We start from the raw sequence: 23,672 nt of genomic DNA on the forward strand, positions 1-23,672 counted from the left end.
TACTGACTAGTCTTCTAGTCCCTGCCACTGAAAACATCCCCACAGCATGATGCTGCCACCACCATGCTTCACCATAGGGATGGTGCAAGGTTTCCTCCAGACGTGACGGTTGGCAATCTGTCCACTCTACCATAAAGGCCTGATTGGTGGAGTGCTGCAGAGATGGTTGTCTTTCTGGAATATTCTGCCATCTCCACATCTCCTCCCTGACCAAGGCCATTCTCCCCCGATTGCTCAGTTTGGCCAGGCGGCTAGCTATAGGTAGAGTTGGTGTTTCCAACCTTCTTCCATTTAAGGATGATGGAGGCCATTGTGTTCTTGGGGACATTCAATGCTGCAGACATTTTTTGGTACCCTTCCCCAGATTTGTGCCTCGACCCAATCTTGTCTCGGGCGCTCTACGATTAATTCCTTCGACCTCATGGCTTGGTTTTTGATCTGACATGCACTATCAACTGGGATCTTACAAAGACAGATGTGTGCCTTTCCAAATGATGTCCAATCAATTGAATTTACCAGGTGGATTCCAATCAAGTTGAAGAAACATCTCAAGAATTGATCAATGGAAACAGGATGCACCTGAGCTCAATTTCAAGTCTCATAGCAAAAGGTCTGAATACTTATGTAAATAAGGTATTTCTGTTTTTTATTTTTAATGCATTTGCAAAAATGTCTAAAAACCTATTATGGTGTATTGTGTGTAGATAACGTAACAATGTGGAACGTAACATAACAATGTGGATAAAGTCAAGGGGTCTGAATACTCCAAATGCACTGTAGCCAGTCTTCCTGAAAAAATGTACCTTTTAATTTATAATGAACACACAAGGACACAATGTTTATTTTGGGTATTTTAATATTGGTTTGAAAAGCTATATTTAAAGTGAGATAGCTTTTTGTAATATATACTAAACAAAAATCTAAACGCAACATGCAACTATTTCAAAGATTTTACTGAGTTACAGTTCATATAAGGAAATCAGTCAAATTAAATTAATTAATTATACCCTAATCTATGGATTTCACATCACTGGGCTGGGCGCAGCCATGGGTGGGCCTGGAAGGGCATAAGCCCACCCACTTGGGAGCAAGGCACAGTCAATCAGAATGCATTTCCCCCCTCTAAAGGGCTTTATTACAGACAGAAATACTCCTCCGTTTCATCAGTTGTCCGGGTGGCTGGTCTCAGATGATCCCGCAGGTGAAGAAGCCAGATGTGGAGGTCCTGAGCTGGCGTGGTTAAAAGTGGTCTGTGATTGTGAGGCAGGTTGTAAGTTCAGCCAAATTCTCTAAAACAACGTTGGAAGTGGTTTATGGTAGAGAAATGAACATTCAACACTTTACATGTTGCGTTTATCTTTTTTTTCAGTATACACATCTTCGAATGGTTTGTACCTCCTTTTACAGCAAAAATGTTCCTGTGCTACCAACTGCAAGTGTATATTGCTGCGTTGATGTAAAGCATCTCCTGTGGTCAACCAATTACTGTACTATGGATTTGACTGAAACAACGCTAACTGGCTGACACCTCTAATCTGGAGATGATGCACTCAGATATGCGGGTCTCATTGGTCCTCCATTGATGGACCCCTCCCCTTCTTGTGAGCCGAAGCCAGTGTCCTGTGAGCTGCTGCTGCCGGTCGGGGAAGGAACCACCTTCTCCCCCAGGATATTCACCCCATCCCTGGCAGTATTCTCCACCACCACCATGCCAGCCTTGGCAGCCTTCCTCTCAGTCACATTCTCCTCGACTGCCCTCCCCTCCCCCTTATTCCACCTCTCTGCCACGTTGATCTTCCCCACCACTCTTTTCTCCTTTAGTTCCATCGCTTTGACCTTCCTCTCTACCTCTTTCACATCTTCCAATCCCATGTCCACTTTACCTTCATTCCCACATCCTCCCATTTCATTAACTGTTTTGTCACCTCCTACAACTCCTTTGTCCCTGATTGTATTATCCACACTGCTATCTACCTTTTTCCCTTTGTCTTTCACTTCCATCCTTACCTCTGCCTTACTAGCCTCTCCCTCCACCCTTTTCTCCACCATCTCATTGGTGCGTGCCTTATTTATCCCCTTCTCCCCCTTCCCGTCACTGTTGCCTCTCCTTTCCATCTCGTGCTCTGTCTCCTTTACCATTTCTTCCACTCTTACCTCTCCCTTTCCTCCATTTTCCATGTTCTGCTCTGACTCCTTCACTACCTCCTCCACCCTTCTCTCTCCCAACCTTCCATCAGCTCTCCCCTCCTCCATCTTCACAACATCCATGTCTCCTACCTGTTTCGTCCCCTCTGCTCCATCTAGCCCCACATCCACCTTTACTTCCTGTTTGACCACCATCCCTCCATCCTTTGCCTCCTTTTCCATCTCCACTGTTTTGTCTAGTCCCATTGCTGTCCTTCCATCCTTTCCTATCTCCACCTTTCTGTCATGTTCCACCTCCATCCCTTTGTCATCTAGCATCACCACTGCTCCAGCCTTCTCTTCCGCTACTTTTCCCTGTTGTCCCACCTCCACAGTCACCCGTAGAGGTGTGTGTTTGTTGTCCAGCCTGTTGTCGAACCCCCTGAAGTTGTTCTTGGCTCCCATGATGTATTTCCCCAGGATGGAGGAGCCATCAGTGTTGGGGATGTCTCCTGCAGCCTGGCCAGAGTCCACCAGAACCTGCATGATGGCCTTCATCTCAGCATGCAGCCTGCCCACCACCTTGTTTAGCTCTGTGATCCGATTACCCACATCTGAGGAGGTAAGAACAGACCAAACCAATGACACTGAATGCACCACAATGCTATTTACATACATACAGTACTAAACAGAGTATGCGTGTGTGAGGCCAAGTCAGTACTTCCTCTCTGTTTAACTGACCTTTAACACATAAACATGTCTTAACTGAAGACTTGAAGGCCCTAAGGCTGGGTCTGGAAACATGATGTGTTACCTTTTCTCTTGGTCTCCTCAAACTTCCGACGTTCAGACTCAATGTAGCGCTGCACCAGAGCCCGTATCACCTGCTGGCGATAAGGTATCTGGTTCTCCCCGGACCCTCCACCATCCACCTCCTTCCCGTTCGACTGGACAACGAAGGGAACAGACACATTCTCATTGGTCTGCATTCTGTATGTCAAGGCCATGTCAAATGAGCTGAGGTGGAGTTCTTACCATGGAGGTTATGGGGGGATAGTCTGGTGTCGAGTTCAAAGTACAACAGCAGCAGATCTGACGAAAAATACCCCTGGGATAAACATGAAAACAGGAAATATGAGACGAAACTGACCTTTGAGATAGAGGTTGTTCTATTGTAGGTAGAGGAAGTTGGCTGTATAACAGTATAACCTACCGTAGGGCTCTCCAACCCTGTTCCTGGAGAGGAACCGTTCTGTAAGTTTTCACTCCAACCCTAATCTAGCACACCCGATTCTAATAATTATCTGGTTGATAAGCTGAACCAGGTTAGTTATAACTGGGGTTGGAGCGAACAATTACAGAAGGGTAGCTCTCTAGGAACTGGGTTGGAGACCCCTGACCTACCGTATGAGATAGAAAAAGGCCTTAGGTGAGGGGATGATGTTGAAGGGGACAGGCATAGTGAGACCTTCTCGGAAGTAACTCAGATAGAGCTTGGATCGGGCAAATTTCCACTCAACGTCAGCATCATCCTGAGAGAGGACAGGTACAGAAATCAGTAGTCAGTGCACATTCTAGAATCCCTTCTAAACTTTACTGTGTAATCATAAAGGTCTAGAGTTTGAGCTTTGAAACAGTTTTATCTGCTACAGTGGAATGCAGTTTCTTCCATTCAAAGGCATCTGTCCTGCCCTTGAGGTGGACCAACTGAGAGCCAAGTTTCCTGAGTGCAATCTTTCTCACCTCAATCTTCTGGAAGGAGTTGGTGATCATTGCAATGAGCATGTTGAGTAGCACGATCACAATCACCAGGGTGAAGATGCCGTAAAGGATTCTGCCCACAAACTCTGCAACCACAAACTCAGGCATGTCCACATAGTCCTGGTTGGCCACCCCAAACATGGTCCAGAACAGGAAACGAAAGGTCTCGTTAAACCTAAGGAATGGAGTTAGGGTCGGGAGGTTTATGATTGTCATAATGATTTAATAAGATAATTATGGAGCTATGTAGTTAAGTATAGTTTACTTTAAAATATTCTTTACCTTCCAAGATATGGTTGGGTGACATAAGGAACATAGATGTTATTGATCCCACAGAGGAAAGCAGTTCCAATAATCATCAATATGAACATGAACCTAGGGAGAGAAAAGAGACTCGTATCTATCAACCAACCAATATTGGTTTATTTTGTGAGGAAAACAGCACAATCACATACAGACAGTACCTCACAGTATATATTGCACAACATCTCAGTGGACAGCATAGCCTGAGCATTTCATCCTACCTCATCATGTCATCGATCATCTTCCCTATGGAGATCTGGAGTGTACCCAGGGACTCCTGTGCAGGCAGGATGTAGGCCAAGCGGGTGAAGCTCAGCATACTGGTCACTGCAAACAGTACCTCAGCTATGAGCTGGGGGTCCTCCTGATGCCAGTCTTGGCGCACTACAGGGTAGTGGCAAACAATATTAGCCAGTTTACCCCAGGAAACATGAACATGTATTGCAAGATTAGGGTCAATTCCATTTCAATTCAGTCAATTCTGGAACAGGAAATAAACTGAAATTCCTGTTTACTTCCTGAATTGAAATGGAATGGACCCCCATCCTGGTAAAACGTCAACTTCAAATCTAACACCATGATAATGACCCAAATCCATGTCTCTGGTTGAATAAAGCCTTTTTCTCTCACCAGTCTGGGTGAAGTAGGCACACTCCTCAGTCCCGTCAGGGGCCTGGCACAGGAAGTGACCTTTGAGCATGATGAGGACACGCAGAGTGAAGGAGGCCAAGTACATGCTGAGCACCATCATGTCCATGCAGTTCCACCAGTCCAGGAAGTAGCTCCGCAGACCTTCAATCCACACCTCCTTACATTCATACCAGAAGAACCCTGTAGATGATAGACAGTACAATATGGAGTACTTGTCACTTGACTGATAACTGCTGTATGCCCAATTTTCAATTTCCCCATTCGACCATAAAGGAAAAACTGTATAAATATTGGTATTTCAATATTCATAGTAATAACAGAGTCTGTGTTAAGGGAGAAATAGCTAACCCACCGACCACCCACACCATGTGGAATGAGCTGTGCAGAATATTCTGCTGCCGCGAAGCAAACTGATCTCTGTACAACTCCATGGTGATGGACTCTCCCAACAATGTGATGAGGAACCACATGTAGGAGGCAGAGTGAAGAAGGAACTTGATCACCGGAATCTTCAGTATCTTTCCCACCTGAGAGAAACACAGTAGAGTACATACAAAGCAAAATCAAATACATGAGAAAATGTACCCATACATCTGCAGGCCCAAGACAGACCCACACAGAGTCACACAAGGCCCATACAACATCACTACCTTTACAGAACTTGAGGCCATCTGACCTTGGACTTGGGTGCAATCCAGTAGACGAGGCAGAGGAGGGGCATGGTGAAGAAGATCCCCACAGACACCAGCAGCTTCCAGGCCGTCTTGCTGCCTCTCCAGCCAGACAGGTTCCCACACCAAATAGAGGACAGTACCTGCTGGCAGATAGGGTGGGCTACAAACTAGAAAGAGAGAAATTCACAAACAGGACATATGGAGAGGAATGCACCTTTCATCTCACTGAACATGTTCAGCAACCCAAATAATGGCACTCAGAATCTAGGTCTATGTACAGTATAAATACCCAGGGATGGTCTTGTCTACTAGCTCCGTATATTACTGTGGCTCTACCTGTTTTTGGTTGCGGTTGACGGCAAGCCTCAGGCGGGTCAGGTTGGGGATGCCCTCCTCGAAGGCCTGCTGGTCAAGGGCATCCTGGCTTTCATCTCCACAGCTGTTCAGGATGGTGGTGACCTCACTCTGGTTACGGCACATCCCCAGCAGCTCCACCGCAAACTCCTGGCACAGCTCCTCCAGACCCAAGTACTGAGGCTGCGGGAGAGAGAGAACACAAACAATCACGCAGATAAACAATCTAATAGCACTTCACATTACAGCACCGAATAAAATGGTAATGGTATGGTAACAAGTTCTAGTTACTCACAATGAAAACATTTATTTCCCAGGATAGTTATATTCTTGTTCACGGGTCATCTCAGTGAACCCAGAACTACATTTGTGCGTCCTTTATGTTTACGTAGTCTGTCCACGTGAGATTTGTTCCAGGGTAATACACCACATACTTTGTGCAGAGGGACTATATGGGCATAAGCACAAACAGGATCTAACCTTGAACTCGGGTTCCTTCTTGGAGAGTTTGCGTAGCTCCCTGCTGAGGCCGAAGGCACTGAGCATGGCGTCCTCTGAGGTGATGGACAGGTAGGCCCGGCTGGCAATGCCACGGTAGGTGTTGATGCGAGACAGGGAGAACTTCAGCAGGTCATACTGTCGCCCGTTCCTACACTCTAGACAGGCACAGGAGATCTTGTGTGGCCGTGGGATGATGTGGCCCTTCTGGGTCAGCATGGTGACAATTTCATACAGGTCCTTCTGACAGGCCAGGGTCAGCGGGGTCACGCCTGGGGCGAACTGCGAGTCGTCGATAGAGTGGTCGAAGATGGCCAGGGAGAAGGATCGCACATCCATCTTGTTGCCCTTCTCCTGGTCCAGGCGGTCGAGGAGCCTTTTCACCACGCGGGGCTGGTTGGTGTCCACGGCAACCAGCAGAGCTTCATGGATCTGGCGAAAGTCAAACTTGATGCCCTGGAGGAGGGCGTCCATGGTGTCCTCGTTGCCCAGGCGGATGGACAGGTTCAGGGCCTCTCTCCACAGCCGGTCCTCGGAGTCGTCCAGCTGGCGGATGATACCGTCACCAGTATTCAGCAGGCCACACACCATCACTATGTTCCCCTCCTGGATGGCACTGATCAGCTCCAGAGGGAAGCGCATCTTCTTGTTCACTATCTCCCGCCATTGCTCCGGCTAAAACCACAAGGAGAGGAGCTTATTGCTTTAATGTCTCCAAATCTAAATGACATTAATCCAAACTAGAATCCTTAGTTGCTACATCAATTTTTTTAATGTATAAATTAATGATATATACCCATTGATTCTGGAAGAAAATTACTTATAACTGCCTCATGAGCTTAGTTCAACTATCGTACCCCATCAGAACCCTAAATATGAGCTTGTTTTACTCCTGTTTGTAAACAACGTAAATGTAAACAATCACTGTATATCTTCAAAACATAGTAAAAACTAGACATTTGATATCATGGGTAATCAGTCCTTACGTGCATAGCTCCGTCTATACATTTGATATCATGGGTAATCAGTCCTTACGTGCATAGCTCCGTCTATACATTTGATATCATGGGTAATCAGTCCTTACGTGCATAGCTCCGTCTATACATTTGATATCATGGGTAATCAGTCCTTACATGCATAGCTCTGTAATACATTTGATATCATGGGTAATCAGTCCTTACATGCATAGCTCCGTCTATACATTTGATATCATGGGTATTCAGTCCTTACGTGCATAGCTCCGTCTATACATTTGATATCATGGGTAATCAGCACGTGCATAGCTCCGTCTATACATTTGATATCATGGGTAATCAGTCCTTACGTGCATAGCTCCGTCTATACATTTGATATCATGGGTAATCAGTCCTTACATGCATAGCTCCGTCTATACATTTGATATCATGGGTAATCAGTCCTTACGTGCATAGCTCCGTCTATACATTTGATATCATGGGTAATCAGTCCTTACGTGCATAGCTCCGTCTATACATTTGGGGGTGGTTACATTTCTCCATCCAAATCCCTTAATTTTTTTGCTAAACAGGGGTGTGGAAAATGCTTTGTTATTGATTCCAATTAAGGATTCTAGCTTTAATTAATACAAATGTTTATTATACAATAGGACACAAATCACTAATAATTTGTCTGCCCTGGGTAGCCTAAACAAGAACATTGACATTCATAAATGGGATTACCAAGCAGGTATTATACAGTAGGACAATTGCATTATAATGCAATTAATAATTTAGCGCCTTGGATGTGAAAAGAAAATCACTTTACAAATTAAATGAATTATTATCTGAGCATTTAACAGGAATACATACTATGAGAACATAAGTAGAAAACATGTCATATTATTTTGAGGCCCATCCCTAGATAGAATGGAAAGATATCGCCAAGACCATCAGTGATAATGGTTTCTATTCTAGTACATCTGGTCATATTCATTCCCAATGCCCTTTTCTTTCATTATTTGCATACAACAAATATTTGCATCTTTTTAATCGTTTGTAGAGCACTTTGGGTTGCAACGTGCAAATAATATAAGAAAGGAGCTTTTACAATTGAAGTTTATTAGAGTATTATAAGCAGACAAATTCTATTACATAATTGTTTTTATTATGTTGAAATACAGACACATTTCAAATCCATTTCTTAACATCATCTTTCTTTTCTATGAAAAGTTTTTCAAATACACTCACTGTGAGGTTTTCCATGTTTCTTCAGGAAAATTGACCGATAATGGAGTAATTGTCCCTAGTGTGAAGATGACCTCACATTATTGGTGGAAATCCAAGCTCCCCGGTTATTCTTGAGGCTGAGAAGAGTAGACGAGAACGGCAGTGGGCTCCGCTGACTGCTGTTTTGGGCTCCGTCAGTGTGCAGAAAATGGATCACTGTGGTCATGTGCTCTCGGCTGACTACACAGAGCTAGGTTAGAATGACTCCCCACAAACCAAATAACACATCTCTACTCCCCTGGGACAGGACCAATTAAAAAGCAACCATTTCAGTGTGTTTCATGCCTGGCTAGGCCCAAACCAGGCAGTGGCCCTTGCCTTCCTTACCAAGCCTCTATTAAAATGAACACTGCAATGCTCCCCAGTGGAAACGCTGCAGGTGAGATGGCTGTTAACTAACAGGTAGCAGCAGTCATTAAAGTTCCCCGTGGGACAAGTTCAGAGTGGTGAAAAAAAACAAGGAGCCGCCAACAAGACAAGATAAATCAATGAATTGAATTGATTATTCCGATTATGATTGATTACTTCCGAAAGAAATGTACTGAACACAGTCTATTGTTGTTGTTTATACTATACAATATGTAATAGATAATCATTAGCAGACATATGTGAACAGTGCAAGCAAGAACAAACTGAGCCTTCAATGAGCTCAGGAGAGAACCAAACACTCAGAGCAGAGTGGGGAATAAAGGGAGGCAGAGAGAGATTATTTTCAACGAGTATATATCTACAGAACTAGTCAGTAAAATACAAATGTACATACAGTATATTCAAAACGATAGCATATCCACGTTTGCAGCACTGCCCACTAGATAAAAGCAGAAACATGTAAATATACAATGCAGTCATTCCGAGTCCACCCATTTGACATGGGAGTCCACGTGGTCACCATCTGGATGTAGGACAGAGGGAACCTGAAGGAGCAGAAAGGGCAGTAGTGTTGTCATGATACCAACATTTTTACAAACGATACCAAGTAGTATCGCAAATACCACAGTGAAAAAAAAAAAATTGGCCTAGCATCCTGTTCGCCCCGTCGCCCGGCCGCTTGTTCACATTTTCTAAACGTTCTCAAAAAACCTGCTCACTGAAATGTAGACTTCTACTCAATACAACACATTGAATTTAACTTCACACTGTTCAGTATATAATAGGATACTGCATAGAATGGGTGATTTGCTTATTTGTGCAAAGACCTACCTGTGATTTGGCTGGAGGAATGGGAGGAAGGAATATACAAGCATGTCATTGTGTCAGTAAGGGGAAAACACTGAATTAAAGCTTTACGCTTCAGTTAACACAGACACACTCCCTCTGTCTACCTCACTTTCATAAACACACACACACCTCTCTCTCGTTAGGCACCATTCAGAATTGAAGGAGCGCAATAAATAAATCAAGTTTTAATATAGTTTAGGCTTATATTAGACCTATATGAATCCTACCTTTGAAGCACATCTCTTGAGTAGCAGACGCTTTGTATTTCTTCCTGTGCCAATCAAATTAGCCTAAACCTACAGTCAAGTTACCACGTTGTTAGATAGCTAGGTAACATGACTTAACAACGTTGTTTGTTATCAAATCAATAATTAGCGACCTAGGATTAGTTTAAAACGGCCTGAAGCATGGTTTAGGCTAGAGAAAAGCTGTTTTTTGCTGTAAAGCTGCAAGTGTAACCGCAAGTGTAACAAATTTGTGCACAACATTTGAGAGAAATAAGCTTTTTGTGCATCTGGAAATTTTCTGGGATTTTTTTATTTCAGCTCATGAAACATGGGACCAACACTTCACATGTTGCGTTGATATTTTTGTTCAGTGTAAAAAGACTGACGGCGGAATAGACACGCATGAAGAGGGGACAGAGAGAAGCAGGTGAGTAAAAGCCCATTCATGCTTGATCCGAAAATGTGGTCGGAAGGTGTGAATGTCATAAGCCTCTCAAATGTTGTAACAATGTGCAGGGCTCCATATAGACCCCTTTCTGTGTTTGCAAACATTGATGCACGAGGGCAATGCATGCAAGTTGGTGGCAGAACATGGGGAGTTCTTATAGGATGCCAGCAAAAATGCCTCAATTTACGTGTTGTTTATGAGTGCATTTCACATTACTTTTGGATTATAATTGGATTTTAAGGCTTGTATAAATATCCTGCTTAATATAATGTTTGTGTCATCATCACAAATCAACTGCATTATACTTAAAGGGCGGCAGCCCGGTAGCCTAGTGGTTAGAGGGTTGGACTAGTAACCGGAAGGTTGCAAGTTCAAACCCCCAAGGTACAACAGTAGGTTAACAGGCAGTTAACCCACCTTTCATAGGCTGTCATTGAAAATAAGAAATTGTACTTAACTGACTTGCCTAGTTAAATAAAGGTTGAAAAAAACACTTCAACCAGTAAAATGGCTCTTTGGCTAGCTTTTGCTAACAACGTCTGCATCCAAAATAGTTATTTTGCAGAGATCACAGCCAAATATAATCTTAGCGACTGTTCAAGTAAGAATCAACACATCTTTGTAAGCATATGAGAACCCCAAAAAGTTATTTTGTTAAGAAGTAATAAAAACGTAAATCTAGGCTATGTTGAATGGGCACAGATGGTGATAGCTTTCTTACTGCAGCCAAGAGTCTTGCACATCTGTGGGTGATGTCAGTGTGTTGTGTACTGGAAAGGGGTCTATAGCTCCGCATTGACATGATTGGTTGACATTAGGTGGGGGCGTGAGGTCCAGTATAAGCACAAATTCACTTCCTTGAAACCAGCTCTGCTAAGTGCAAAAAGTATGAAAGGCCTGGCATCTGCAGTAAATGCTGGACTGCCACTTCAGACATCGGATTGACCATGCAGCGCCTTGCAGCCAGTGTATGCTTGATTCAAAAATGTGGTCGGAGTCTCCGTATGGAGGGTGTGACGTAATTGTGGAACCTCTGGAGGCATGCAGAGACCAAAACAAGCTCAGTACAGCATCGCTGTGCAAAGGGCTCCATATAACTCCGCATTGACATGATTGATGATGATCGGGTCCGAGTGTCTGGGCCGGAGCTACCTGGGAGGCTTCAGCCGGTGGGTTCGAAGGATTCCCGTGCCTCAACCGAGGCAACTGGGGAGGTCTCAGCCGGTTCGTCAGGTGTCTGCACCTCAGCGGAGGTGACCGGTCCGCTCCTGTTCCCCGGGATCGTCCCTGTGGTTGGCGTCCTACAGCTGGAGCCAAACGCACTGGAGAGGGGGTTCTGTCACGTTTGCTCTCTCTCTGGCACTCTAGGTTGCCATGCTCCCGCGCCAGCTGGATCGTCAGGTTTCCCGCGCCTCAGCAGAGGTGACCGGTACTGTCACATGTGATCCCTCTCCGGTCTCTAGGTCACCAGTCTGCTCGTCATGGCGCACACCTGTCACCATTGTCACGCGCATTTGCGCATTATGACATTCACCTGGACTCCATCACCTCCTTGATTACCTGCCCTATAATTGTCACTCCATTTGGTTTCTTCCCCAGTCGTCATTGTATCTGTGTCTGTTTCATGTTGGTGCGCTGGTTGTGTTACGTGTTTGTTTAATTTATTAATTAAATGTTTTCACTCCCTGAACTTGCTTCCCGACTCGCAGCGTAAATCGTTACATGGACATCAGGACTGAGATTACTCACCATATTTTTTTTTCCTTTCACGGGTCTGACGAGCCCGACGCGAATGATATACTGCTTTCTCTGGAACAGGCCCAGATCCCTGTGATTTCTGTGAAGAGGAGGCAGAGAAAAAAGGGCCAGAGGGTGGGCTGCCTTCTGAGAATTTGTAGGCGATTGAATAAACCCCACTTCTTTCCATTCTGCTAGCAAACATGCAATCTTTGGAGAATAAAATCGATGACCTACATGGAAGATTAAACTATTAACGGGACATTCAAAACTGTAATATCTTATGCTTTATGGAGTCGTGGCTGAATGGCGACACTATCAACATACAGCTGGCTGGTTATACGCTGTACCGGCAGGATAGAACAGCGGCGTCTAGCAAGACAAGGGGCGGCAGACTATGTATTTTTGTAAATAACAGCTGGTGCATGATATCTAAGGAAGTCTCGAGCTATTGCTCACCTGAGGTAGAGTATCTCATGATAAGCTGTAGACCACACTATCTACCTAGAGATTTTTCATCTGTATTTTTGTAGTTGTTTACATACCACCACAGACTGAGGCCGGCACTAAGACAGCATTGAATGAGCTGTATTCCACCATAAGCAAACAAGAAAACTTTCGCCCAGAGGCAGCGCTCCTAGTAGCCGGGGACTTTAATGCAGGGAAACTTACATTTGTTTTACCAAATTTCTATCAGCATGTTAAATATGCAACCAAAGGGGAAAAAACGTTTACTCCACACACAGAGATGCTATGACCATAATTCTATCCTCCTGATTCCTGCTTACAAGCAAAAATGAAGCAGGAAGCACCAGTGTTTAGATCCATAAAGTGGTCTGTTGAGGCAAATGCTAAACTACAGGACTGTTTTGCTAGCACAGACTGGAATATGTTCTGGGATTCCTCCGATGGCATTGAGTACACCACATCAGTCATTGGCTTCATCAATAAGTGCATAGATGACGTCGTCCCCACAGTGACCGTACGTACATACCCCAACCAGAAGCCATGGATTACAGGCAACATCCGCACTGAGCTAAAGGGTAGAGCTGCCGCTTTCAAGGAGCGGGAATCTAACCCGGAAGCTTATAAGAAATCCCGCTATGCCCTCCGACGAACCACCAAACAGACAAAGCATCAATACAGGACGAAGATCGAATCGTACTACACCGGCTCTGACATGTCCGATGTGGCAGGGCTTGCAAACCATTACAGACTACAAAGGGAAGCACAGCCAAGTGCTGCCCAGTGACACGAGCCTACCAGATGAGCTAAACCTCTTTGCTCGCTTCGAGGCAAATAACACTGAAACATGCATGAGAGCACCAGCTGTTCCGGATGACTGTGTGATCACGCTCTCCACAGCCGATGTGAGTAAGACCTTTAAACAGGTCAACATTCACAAGGCCGCAGGGCCAGATGAATTACCAGGATGTGTACTGCGAGCTTGCGCTGACCAACTGGCAAATGTCTTCACTGACATTTTCAACCTCTCCCTGTCTGACTCTGTAATACCAACATGTTTCAAGCAGACCATAGTGCCTGTGCCCAAGAACACTAAGGTAACCTGCCTAAATGAATACCGACCCGTAGCACTCATGTCAGTAGCCAATAACTGCTTTGAAAGGCTGGTCATGGCTCACATCAACACCCTTATCCCAGAAACCCTAGACTCACTCCAATTCGCATACTGCCCCAACAGATCCACAGACTATGCAATCTCTACTGCACTCCACACGGCCCTTTCCCAGCTGGACAAAAGGAACACCTATGTGAGAATGCGTTTCATTGTCTACAGCTCAGCGTTCAACAACACCGGGCCCTCAAAGCTCATCAATAAGCTAAGGACCCTCGGACTGAACACCTCCCTCTACAACTAGATCCTGGACTTCCTGACGGGCCGCCCCCAAGTGGTAAGGGTAGGCAACAACACATCCGCCATGCTGATCCTTAACACGGGGGCCCCTGAGGGGTGCATGCTCAGTCCCCTCCTGTACTCCCTGTTCACTCATGACTGTACGGCCAGGCACGACTCCAACACCATCATTAAGTCTGCTGACGACACAACGGTGTTAGGCCTGATTACCTGATCACCGATAGCAGTGTGGTGCCAGGACAACAACCTCTACCTCACCGTGAGCAAGACAAAGGAGATGATCGTGGACTACAGGGAATGGAGGGCCGAACACGCCCCCATTCACATCGACGTGGCTGTAGTGGAGCGGGTTGAGAGTTTTCAATTCCCCGGTGTTTGTGTCGGGGGGCTAGGGTCAGTCTGTTATATCTGGAGTATTTCTCCTGTCTTATCCGGTGTCCTGTGTGAATTTAAGTATGCTCTCTCTAATTCTCTCCCTCACTTTCTCTTTCTCTCTCTCTCTCTCTCTCTCTCTTTCTCTCTGAGGATAAGAGCCCTAGGACCATGCCTCAGGACTACCTGGCCTGATGACTCCTTGCTGTCCCCAGTCCACCTGGTTGTGCTGCTGCTCCAGTTTCAGCTGTTCTGCCTGCGGCTATGGAACGCTGACCTGTTCACCGGACGTGTTACCTTGTCCCAGACCTGCTGTTTTCAACTCTCTAGAGACAGCAGGAGCGGTAGAGGTACTCTGAATGATCGGCTATGAAAAAAAAGCCAACTTACATTTACTCCTGAGGTTGCACCCTCTACAACCACTGTGATTATTATTATTATTATTTGACCCTGCTGGTCATCTATGAACATTTTAACATCTTGGCCATGTTCTGTTATAATCTCCACCCGGCACAGCCAGAAGAGGACTGGCCACCCCTCAGCCTGGTTCCTCTCAGGTTTCCTCCTAGGTTCCGGCTTTTCTAGGGAGTTTTTCCTAGCCACCTGCATTGCTTGCTGTTTGGGGTTTTAGGCTGGGTTTCTGTATAGCACTTTGACATCAGCTGATGTAAGAAGGACTTTATAAATAAATTTGATTGATTGATGGTCCAAACACACCAAGAAAGTTGTGTAGAGGGCACGAAAATGCCTTTTCCCCCTCTGGAGACTGAAAAGATTTGGCATGGGTCCCCAAATCCTCAAAAAGTTCTACAGCTGCAGCATCCTAACCGGTTACATCACCTCCTTGTATGGCAACTGCTCTGCATCCGACCGTAAGGCACTACAGAGGGTAGTGCATACAGCCCAGTAGATCACTGGGGCCAAGTTTCCTGCCATCCAGGACATATATATTAGACGATGTCAGTCCACCACCACTCTCACCTTCCCGGGATCCATTTGCACACTCCCTGTGGCGATGATGATGGCCCAAAAATATGTCAAAGACTCCAGTCAACCAAGTCATAGACTGTTCTCTCTGCTACCACACAGCAAGCAGTACCGGAGCGCCAAGTCCAGGTCCAAAAGGCTCCTTAACAGCTTCTACCCCCAAGCCATAAGACTGCTGAACAATTAATCAAATGGCCACCCGAACTATTTACATTGTTTTTACACTGCTGCTACTCGCTGTTTGTTATCTATGCATACTCACTTTACCCCTACCTACATGTACAAATTACCTCTACTATTTTTATTTATTTATTGAACCTTCATTTAAGTAAATTCTTATTTACAATAACGGCCTACCAGAAGGCAAAAGGCCTCCTGCAGGGACGGGGGCTGGGATAAAGAAAATACAATTAAAATATTGGACAAAATTATTAATAAATAAAATAAATAAATAAATAAGTATAACAAAAATAAATATTAACTGAAAAAAGTTTTAGAAATAAAAAGGGACTAACCTGTTCCCACGCACATTGACTCAGTACCCCTACCCCTGTATATCGCCTCGTTATTGTTATTTTATTGTGTTACTTTATTTTATTTAGTAAATATTTTCTTAACTGTATTTCTTGATCTGCATTGTTGGCTTGTAAGTAAGCATTTCACGGTAAGGTCTACACCATGTTTTTCTCCATTAGGAGGGGGACTAAATGTTGTAGACCATTGCTGAATCTTTTAACCATACCACCTGGTTAAACTCTTAGACTATCGATACCGACAGAATGAGAACAAGTCTTTGATACTAATTACTAGTCTGCAGCTAGGAATTCAGCATCATTGAACGCAAAGAACGACAACCGCCGAAACATCCATTCTATAATGAATGTCACTCTGAACTATCCCCTCTAACCACAACCGAGAGAGAGAGAGCGAGAAAGAGAGAGAGAGAGACGGACAATTCTGCAAAAGAAATGAACTTTTCACCAACGATCAAGACAACCCACTGAGCGTAATCAATATATATTGATTGCAATTGTTCCCGACTGAGTGAGCGTTCATGTGTAAGGATTAGCATTTTAATTGTTATAATTATTAACTCTGTCGTGACTTCTTAGTCGACCCCCCACTCCCCTTTTGTCTAACAAGCCGCCATGCCGGTTCAGCCCACTAGGGCACATTCTATCATTTCATGTAACCATATTTACTGTTTATTTATGCATTTCTCTGAATTACTTAGTTAGTAATTGATGTATGGATGACTCATAGTGAAGACTGGGTTCGTGCAGATAACCAACAATTTACAACATTTGGAATGAGACTAACGTGAGGTAAAATAAATCAATCATTAATCATAAGACTATTGATCAGATATGAAAATATCTGAAAGGTTATATTGGGAAATTATAACTTTGTAATCTGAATACTTTCCTTGGTGCCCCAACTTCCTAGTTAATTATAGTTACATGATTATTCAGTTTAATCGAGTAACTAATTACAGAGAATCTTTGATAAAAACAAAGTCTTCAGTTAAATGATAGTAAAGACACGACACCTGTTGTATTCAAGGCATGTGACGAGTAAAATTGGATTTGATTTTGATTAGATACATTCAATAGATGAGTTAATGTTGTTTCCTTGGCGCTGTTCACACGCTGAAGTTGGAGACTTTTATCTCCCTCACCAACTTCAAACATCAGCTATCTGAGCAGCTAACTGATCGCTGCAGCTGTACATAGTCTATTGGTAAATAGCCCACCCATTTTCACCTACCTCATCCCCATACTGTTTTTATTTATTTACTTTTCTGCTCTTTTGCACACCAATATCTCTACCTGTACATGACCATCTGATCATTTATCACTCCAGTGTTAATCTGCAAAATTGTAACTATTCGTCTACCTCCTCATGCCTTTTGCACACATTGTATATAGACTCCCCCTTTGTTTTCTACTGTGTTATTGACTTGTTAATTGTTTATTCCATGTGTAACTCTGTGTTGTCTGCTCACACTGCTATGCTTTATCTTGGCCAGGTCGCAGTTGTAAATGAGAACTTGTTCTCAACTAGCCTACCTGGTTAAATAAAGGTGAAATAAAAAAATAAATATATTGAGATTGAACATTGCTTTGTTATTTGTGAGGTTGATCTTATAACTTGATATACTGCTGAATTGTCTGAATATACTTAACAGATTAGGGAGGGATTGTGATACATTCTCAAGGTACAACAATATGTAATCTGCATATAATGAGATTTGGTGGACCGTGTCCTTACTAGTTGTCCTATATCTTGTGATTGACATATTTTTGGAGCTAAAGGCTGCAGGGATACGGCAAATAGGAGGCTGGATGTTGGACAGCCTTGGCGAGTTCATCAGGAATCAAGGTAAGACCCAGATGAAGACACGTCAACTTAACAATGTTTTAATATTCCAACAGGGGCTGGCAATAGACAGGTCAAGGCAGGCAGGGGTCAGTAAACTAGAGGTGGGGCAACGGTACCGGACTGCAGGCAGACTCAGGGTCAGGGTAGGCAGAGGTCAACAATCCTGAGGTGGGGCAAAGGTACAGGCCGGCAGGCAGGCCCAGGGTCAGGGCAGAGTGGTCAGGCAGGCGGCTCAGAGTCCGGACAGGCAAAGGTCAAAACCAGGAGGGTGAGAAAAAGAGACTGGGAAAGCAGGAGCTGAGAACAAAAACGCTGGTTGACTTGACAAACAAGACGACCTGGCAACGGAGAACACGGGTATAAATACAAAGAGGATAATGGGGAAGATGGGCGACACCTGGAGGTGGGTGAAGACAATCACATGGACAGGTGGAACAGATCAGGGTGTGACAGAGCTCCCAGTTTCCACTGCTCCAGAATCCAATGGTGGCGAGCTTTACACCATTTGAGCCGACGCTTGGCATGGTGATCTTAGGCTTGTGGCTGCTCGGCCATGGAAACTCATTTCATGAAGCTCCCGACAAACAATTATTGTGCTGACGTTGCTTCCAGAGGCAGTCTGGAACTTGGTAGACTGTGTTGCAACCGAGGACAGACGATTTTCTGGAACTTGGTAGACTGTATTGCAACCGAGGACAGACGATTTTTACGTGCTACACCTTCAGCACATGGCGGTCCCGTTCTGTGAGCTTGTGTGGCCTACCACTTCGCTGCTTAGCCGTTGTTGCTCCTAGACGTTTCAACTTCACAATAACAGCACTTACAGTTTTCCGGGGCAGCTTTAGCAGGGCAGAAACTTGATGAACTGGCTTGATGGAAAGGTGGCATCCTATGACTGTGCCAAGTCACTGAGCTCTTCACTAAGGCCATTCTACTGCCCATGTTTGTCTATGGAGTTTGCATGGTTGTGTTTTTGATTTTATAAACCTGTCAGCAACGGGTGTGGCTGTTTTAGTAGAATCCACTCATTTGAACGGGTGTCCACATACATTTGAATATATAATGCATGTAGGAGACGTCTTAGATTGTCTGACACCAATCTACAGTATGTTTGACAAAACCTGTTTGATCAGGATGAACTATTTTGGATAAAAATATTTTCAAGACGTTTGGCTAGAATCTGAGGGAGAGAGGCCTATGACTTGAACAGAGAGTTGGGTCTTTACCTTTTTTATGTAACAGAAATAATTGCAGTATTAATATCTATTGAAAACCCCCCATTTTAATAGATGTTTGTACCATTTCTAATAATATCGGTGTCACGACTTCTACCGAAGTTGGTTCCTCTCCTTGTTCGGGCGGTGTTCGGCGGTCGACGTCACCGGTCTTCTAGCCATTGCCGATCCATTTTTCGTGTTCAATTTTTTTTGTCTGGTTGTCAACTCACCTGGTTTCAATTCCCTAATTACATGTTGTATATGTTCCCTCTGTTTCCCCATGTCCTTGTCGTGCATTGTTTATTGTAAGTTTTTGTGCCTTTGTGTGACTGGTGCATTATGGGTTTTGTGCCCATGTGTTTGTTGTTTTTGTATACCGGTAGTTATGAATATTAAACGGCTCCGGATATATCAAGTTCTGCTCTCCTGCGTTTGACTTCCCTGCCACCAGTTACACACCCTTGACAATCGGGCAAAGTTCAGACCAAAAGGTTAAATAGAATTCCTGTGGGATGCCATCCCATCCAGTGGATTTATCTTGGTTCATGTCTTTTAATGCATTGTGCAGTCCATTGAGCATTATAGGTGCATCATCGGAGGAGAGTTGCAGTAGATTCAAGCCCTTGAAAAAGGGTCTAATGCTGTCTGAGGTATTTTGTACATCAGAACTGTATTTTTCATATAATAAAAAAAAAAAGTAGATTGATTGATGGTGCATCTTGAAAGAGAACACCATCATCGGACTGAATGGAAATAATGTCAGCAAGACTATCATTATTGCATAATTTACTAGCTAAGAGGAGGCCAGGTCTATTACCGTCCAGATAATCAGTTTGGCTGACTCTATGAATTAGAAATTCATAGAGGAATGTAACATTGATCTGATAATTAATAATTCTGTCTCCTTCTCGGCGGAGAAACTGTTATGCTGTTGACAAATTAGTAAGGATAAAGTGGACTCCAGTTCTGAAATATTTATTTTAGTGAAGACTGTTGAGGAGGATAAATTAATGTAAATCAGACCTGAATTGCTTACAGAAATCAACATTAATAACTTCTTCAGGATTGGTAGGTCCCCTGGGAAAGGTTGAGCTAACGTAGGCTAATGCAATTAGCATGAGGTTGTAAGTAACAAGAACATTTCCCCGGACATAGACATATCTGATGTTGGCAGACAGATTAACAAGAATTTAAGCTATCTGTACTATCCAATTTACAATAGCTATTACAGTGAAAGAATACCATGCTATTGTTTAAGGCGAGTGCACAGTTTTGAACATGAAAAGTTATTCATAAACAAATTAGCCACATTTGGGCAGTCTTGATAAAACATTTTGAACAGAAATACAATGCTTCAGTGGATCAGTCTAAAACATTGCACATACACTGCTGCCATCTAGTGGTCAAATCGAAATTGCACCTGGGCTGGAATAATACATTATGGCCTTTCTCTTGCGTTTCAAAGATGATGGTACAAAAGAAATACAAAAAAAATGTTTTTTTTCTTCTTTGTATTATCTTTTACCAGATCTAGTGTGTTATATTTTCCTACATTCCTTTCACATTTCCACAAACTTCAAAGTGTTTTCTTTCAAATGGTACCAATAATATGCGTATCCTTGCTTCAGGGCCTGAGCTACAGGCAGTTTAATTTGGGTTATTTTAGGCGAAATTGAAAAAAAGGGGGCTGATCCTTAAGAGTGAGATTAAATCTCCACTTTGTTGCATGATTTGGAACATTAGGTATACATTTTATAATTTGGAACATTAGTTATACATTTTGATAATTTGTATAAATTTGCATGATGATCAGGCATAGACATATACCAACTTACACCTTCTGAATTAAATGCAATAACTGTGATGAAAGTAATATGTAATTTATCTTTGAAAATAATTGGTGCATAGTGGAGTAAAAAGTATATTATTTCAGCTGTGGATTATGCACTCTCCATATATCTGCTAGTGCAAAATCAGAGACCATATTTCACAACGCTAAATGCCTACTGCTTGCAAAATTTAAAAAAAAAACTTTAAAAAACTTTTTCTTTGCAGGACAAGGATTGTTCTGACTTTCAAGAATGCCTGAATTGCTTCGTCTTGCTTTTCTGGTTGGCTGGCAAGTTTCACCATCCAATTTTTTCAGGAGTTCAAGTTTCACCATCGGGATATGTTTTCTGGAGAGACCTGAAAATAGCTGTGCAGCAACACTCCCCATCCAACCTGACAGAACTTGAGAGGATCTGCAGAGAAGAATGGGAGAAACTCCCCAAATACAGGTATGCCAAGCTTGTAACGTCATACCCAAGAATACTTGACTGTAATCGCTGCCAAAGGTGCTTCAACAAAGTACTGAGTAAAGTGTCCATACTTATGTAATATTGTATTTTTTATACATTTCTAAACTGTTTTTGCATACTCATTATGGGGTATTGTGTGTAGATTGATGAGGAAAAAATACATGTAATACATTTTTGAATAAGGCTCTAACGTTCCAAAATGTGGAAAAAGTCTAGGGGTCTGAATACTTTCCAATTGCACTGTAGGTGGGAGGGCACACAGGCTGTCTCAATTTGCCTAAATGGGTAATGGAAACACTATAACCACTACATTTTTAATTGACCCTGACGTCATTACGTCCATCTGTTTTTATCGACACATGATACTTAAATGGTAACATACTCTAGCAGACAATTGTCACATCGATCTTCTATGCGAACATTCTAAATGTAAAAAATGTTTAATCACTTGGTAAGTTAATAAAAACAACTATACTGAACAAAAACAAAAACGCAACAATTTCTAAGATTATACTGAGTTGCAGGAAATCAGTCAATTGAAATAAATTCATTAGGCCCCAATATATGGATTTCACATGACTGGGAATACAGATATGCATCTGTTGGTCACAAATAAGTGGTGTGTGGACCATTCCGTATCTGGTGTGACCACCATTTGCCTCATGCAGCGCGACACATCTCCTTCACATATAGTTGATCAGGCTGATGATTGTGGCCTGTGGAATGTTGTCCCACTCCTCTTCCAATGGCTGTGCGAAATTCCTGGATATTGGCAGGAACTGGAACACGCTGTTGTATGTCAACCCAGAGCATCCCAAACATGCTCAATGTGTGACATGTCTGGTGAGTATGCAGGCCATGTTTTCAACTTCCAGGAATTGTGTACAGATCCTTGCGACATGGGGCTGCGCATTATCATGCTGAAACAAAGGTGATGGCGGCGGATGAATGGCACGACAACAGGCCTCAGGATCTCGTCACTGTATCCCTGTGCATTCAAATTACTATTGATAAAATGCAATTGTGTTCATTGTCAGTAGCTTATGCCTGCCCATACCATAACCCCACCGCAACCATTGAGCATTCTGTTCACAACGTTGACATCTGCAAACCGCTCGCCCACAGGATGCCATACTGCGGTTGTGAGGCCGGTTGGAGGTACTGCCAAATTCTGGTAGAGAAATGCTTATGGTAGAGAAATGCACATTCAATTATCTTGCAACAGCTCTAGTGGACATTCCTGCAGTTAGCATGCCAACTGCACACTCCCTCAACTTGAGACATCTGTGGCATTGTGTTGTGTGACAAAACTGCACATTTTGGAGTGGTGTTTTATTTTCTCCAGCACAAGGTGCACCTGTGTAATGATCATGCTGTTTAATCGGTTTATGCCGATATGCCACAACTGTCAGGTGGATGGATTATCTTGCCAAAGGAGAAATGCTCACGAACAAGGATGTAAACAAACTTGTGCACAAAATGAGAGAAATAGGGCACACATTATCCTGTCATTTCTTTCATTGTGTTGTTTTCCACATTTTGTACAGATATGGCATCTAGTGTGACCTGATGTTCAATGTTGCCCTCATGTGAAAATGTGAAGTATTATTTATCTTTGATAAATTGGTGTTTAATTAATTACATTTGTGTCTAGTTTTCGGTCACAAAGAACCCATTCCTCATTCACATAAATTGGTGTTTAATTAATTACATTTGTGTCCAGTTTTCAATCACAAGGCAACTGTCACTAATTTAGACACCTGAAGGACATCATAATACAAAACCAATTAACAATATAGCTGTGAGCAGCCATGGCTGGGTTCAAGCTTAATCTAAACTCAACTAGTAATTTACAGTTTAATCTAAATGTTGGTTGTAATTTACAGTTCCTAGGGCTGTGTCACGGCAACATAACACATGGCTACTTAGTTATGCATTATTTACAGTTGAAGGGGTGTGTTCTTGCTTATTGTCCCCCACTTTCTCCTTTTTTGGCATAATCCCCGATTTTGCCCCCTTCCTCGACAGAGAAGATTGAGCAGGTTAATTTGCACAGGGTACCAGTTGTTCAATCTTCTTGGTCTAACAGTTAGGATAATGGGACAATTCGGAGTACAATGCATGTCTCATCCCTGGATTGAGGTACGATTTCCGAGCCATACCTTGCCCCCGGCTCCGCAGTGTCTTAATCTAAACAGGAAGCCTGTCCGACCCTAGTGCAGCTGTAAGCAAGCGGGTTGGATCTGCTGGCTAGTTGACAGTTAAATTCAAGAATTTACCTGTGAAGTGAATGAAACAAG

At 43.4% G+C, this 23,672-nt stretch overlaps 1 protein-coding gene across 1 annotated transcript; it reads right to left on the bottom strand.

The window, feature by feature from the left end:
- Window positions 1–852: 852 nt before the first annotated feature.
- On the bottom strand, window positions 853–9,629 carry LOC112257761 (short transient receptor potential channel 2). Its single transcript, XM_024431588.2, has 13 exons — window positions 8,570–9,629; window positions 6,348–7,040; window positions 5,850–6,050; window positions 5,516–5,680; window positions 5,192–5,366; window positions 4,819–5,019; window positions 4,410–4,572; window positions 4,168–4,260; window positions 3,868–4,060; window positions 3,529–3,656; window positions 3,160–3,232; window positions 2,939–3,071; window positions 853–2,738 (listed from the first exon to the last, which is right to left on the bottom strand). Exons 1-13 carry the CDS (start codon window positions 8,582–8,584, stop codon window positions 1,531–1,533), a joined length of 3,441 nt encoding a protein of 1,146 aa, XP_024287356.1. The 5' UTR covers window positions 8,585–9,629; the 3' UTR covers window positions 853–1,530.
- Window positions 9,630–23,672: the final 14,043 nt, after the last annotated feature.

This window comes from Oncorhynchus tshawytscha, linkage group LG09 (assembly GCF_018296145.1).
Source record: "Oncorhynchus tshawytscha isolate Ot180627B linkage group LG09, Otsh_v2.0, whole genome shotgun sequence".
Classification (NCBI taxonomy): domain Eukaryota; kingdom Metazoa; phylum Chordata; class Actinopteri; order Salmoniformes; family Salmonidae; genus Oncorhynchus; species Oncorhynchus tshawytscha.

What these genes read in the sequence shown, in the direction of transcription:
- LOC112257761 (XM_024431588.2), bottom strand. An exon ending in TCAACCGCAACCAAAAACAG is followed by an intron (nt 5,681 to 5,849) that starts GTAGAGCCACAG and finishes CTCTCTTTCTAG; the next exon opens with TTTGTAGCCCACCCTATCTG. An exon ending in ACCCAACCATATCTTGGAAG is followed by an intron (nt 4,061 to 4,167) that starts GTAAAGAATATT and finishes TCCATTCCTTAG; the next exon opens with GTTTAACGAGACCTTTCGTT.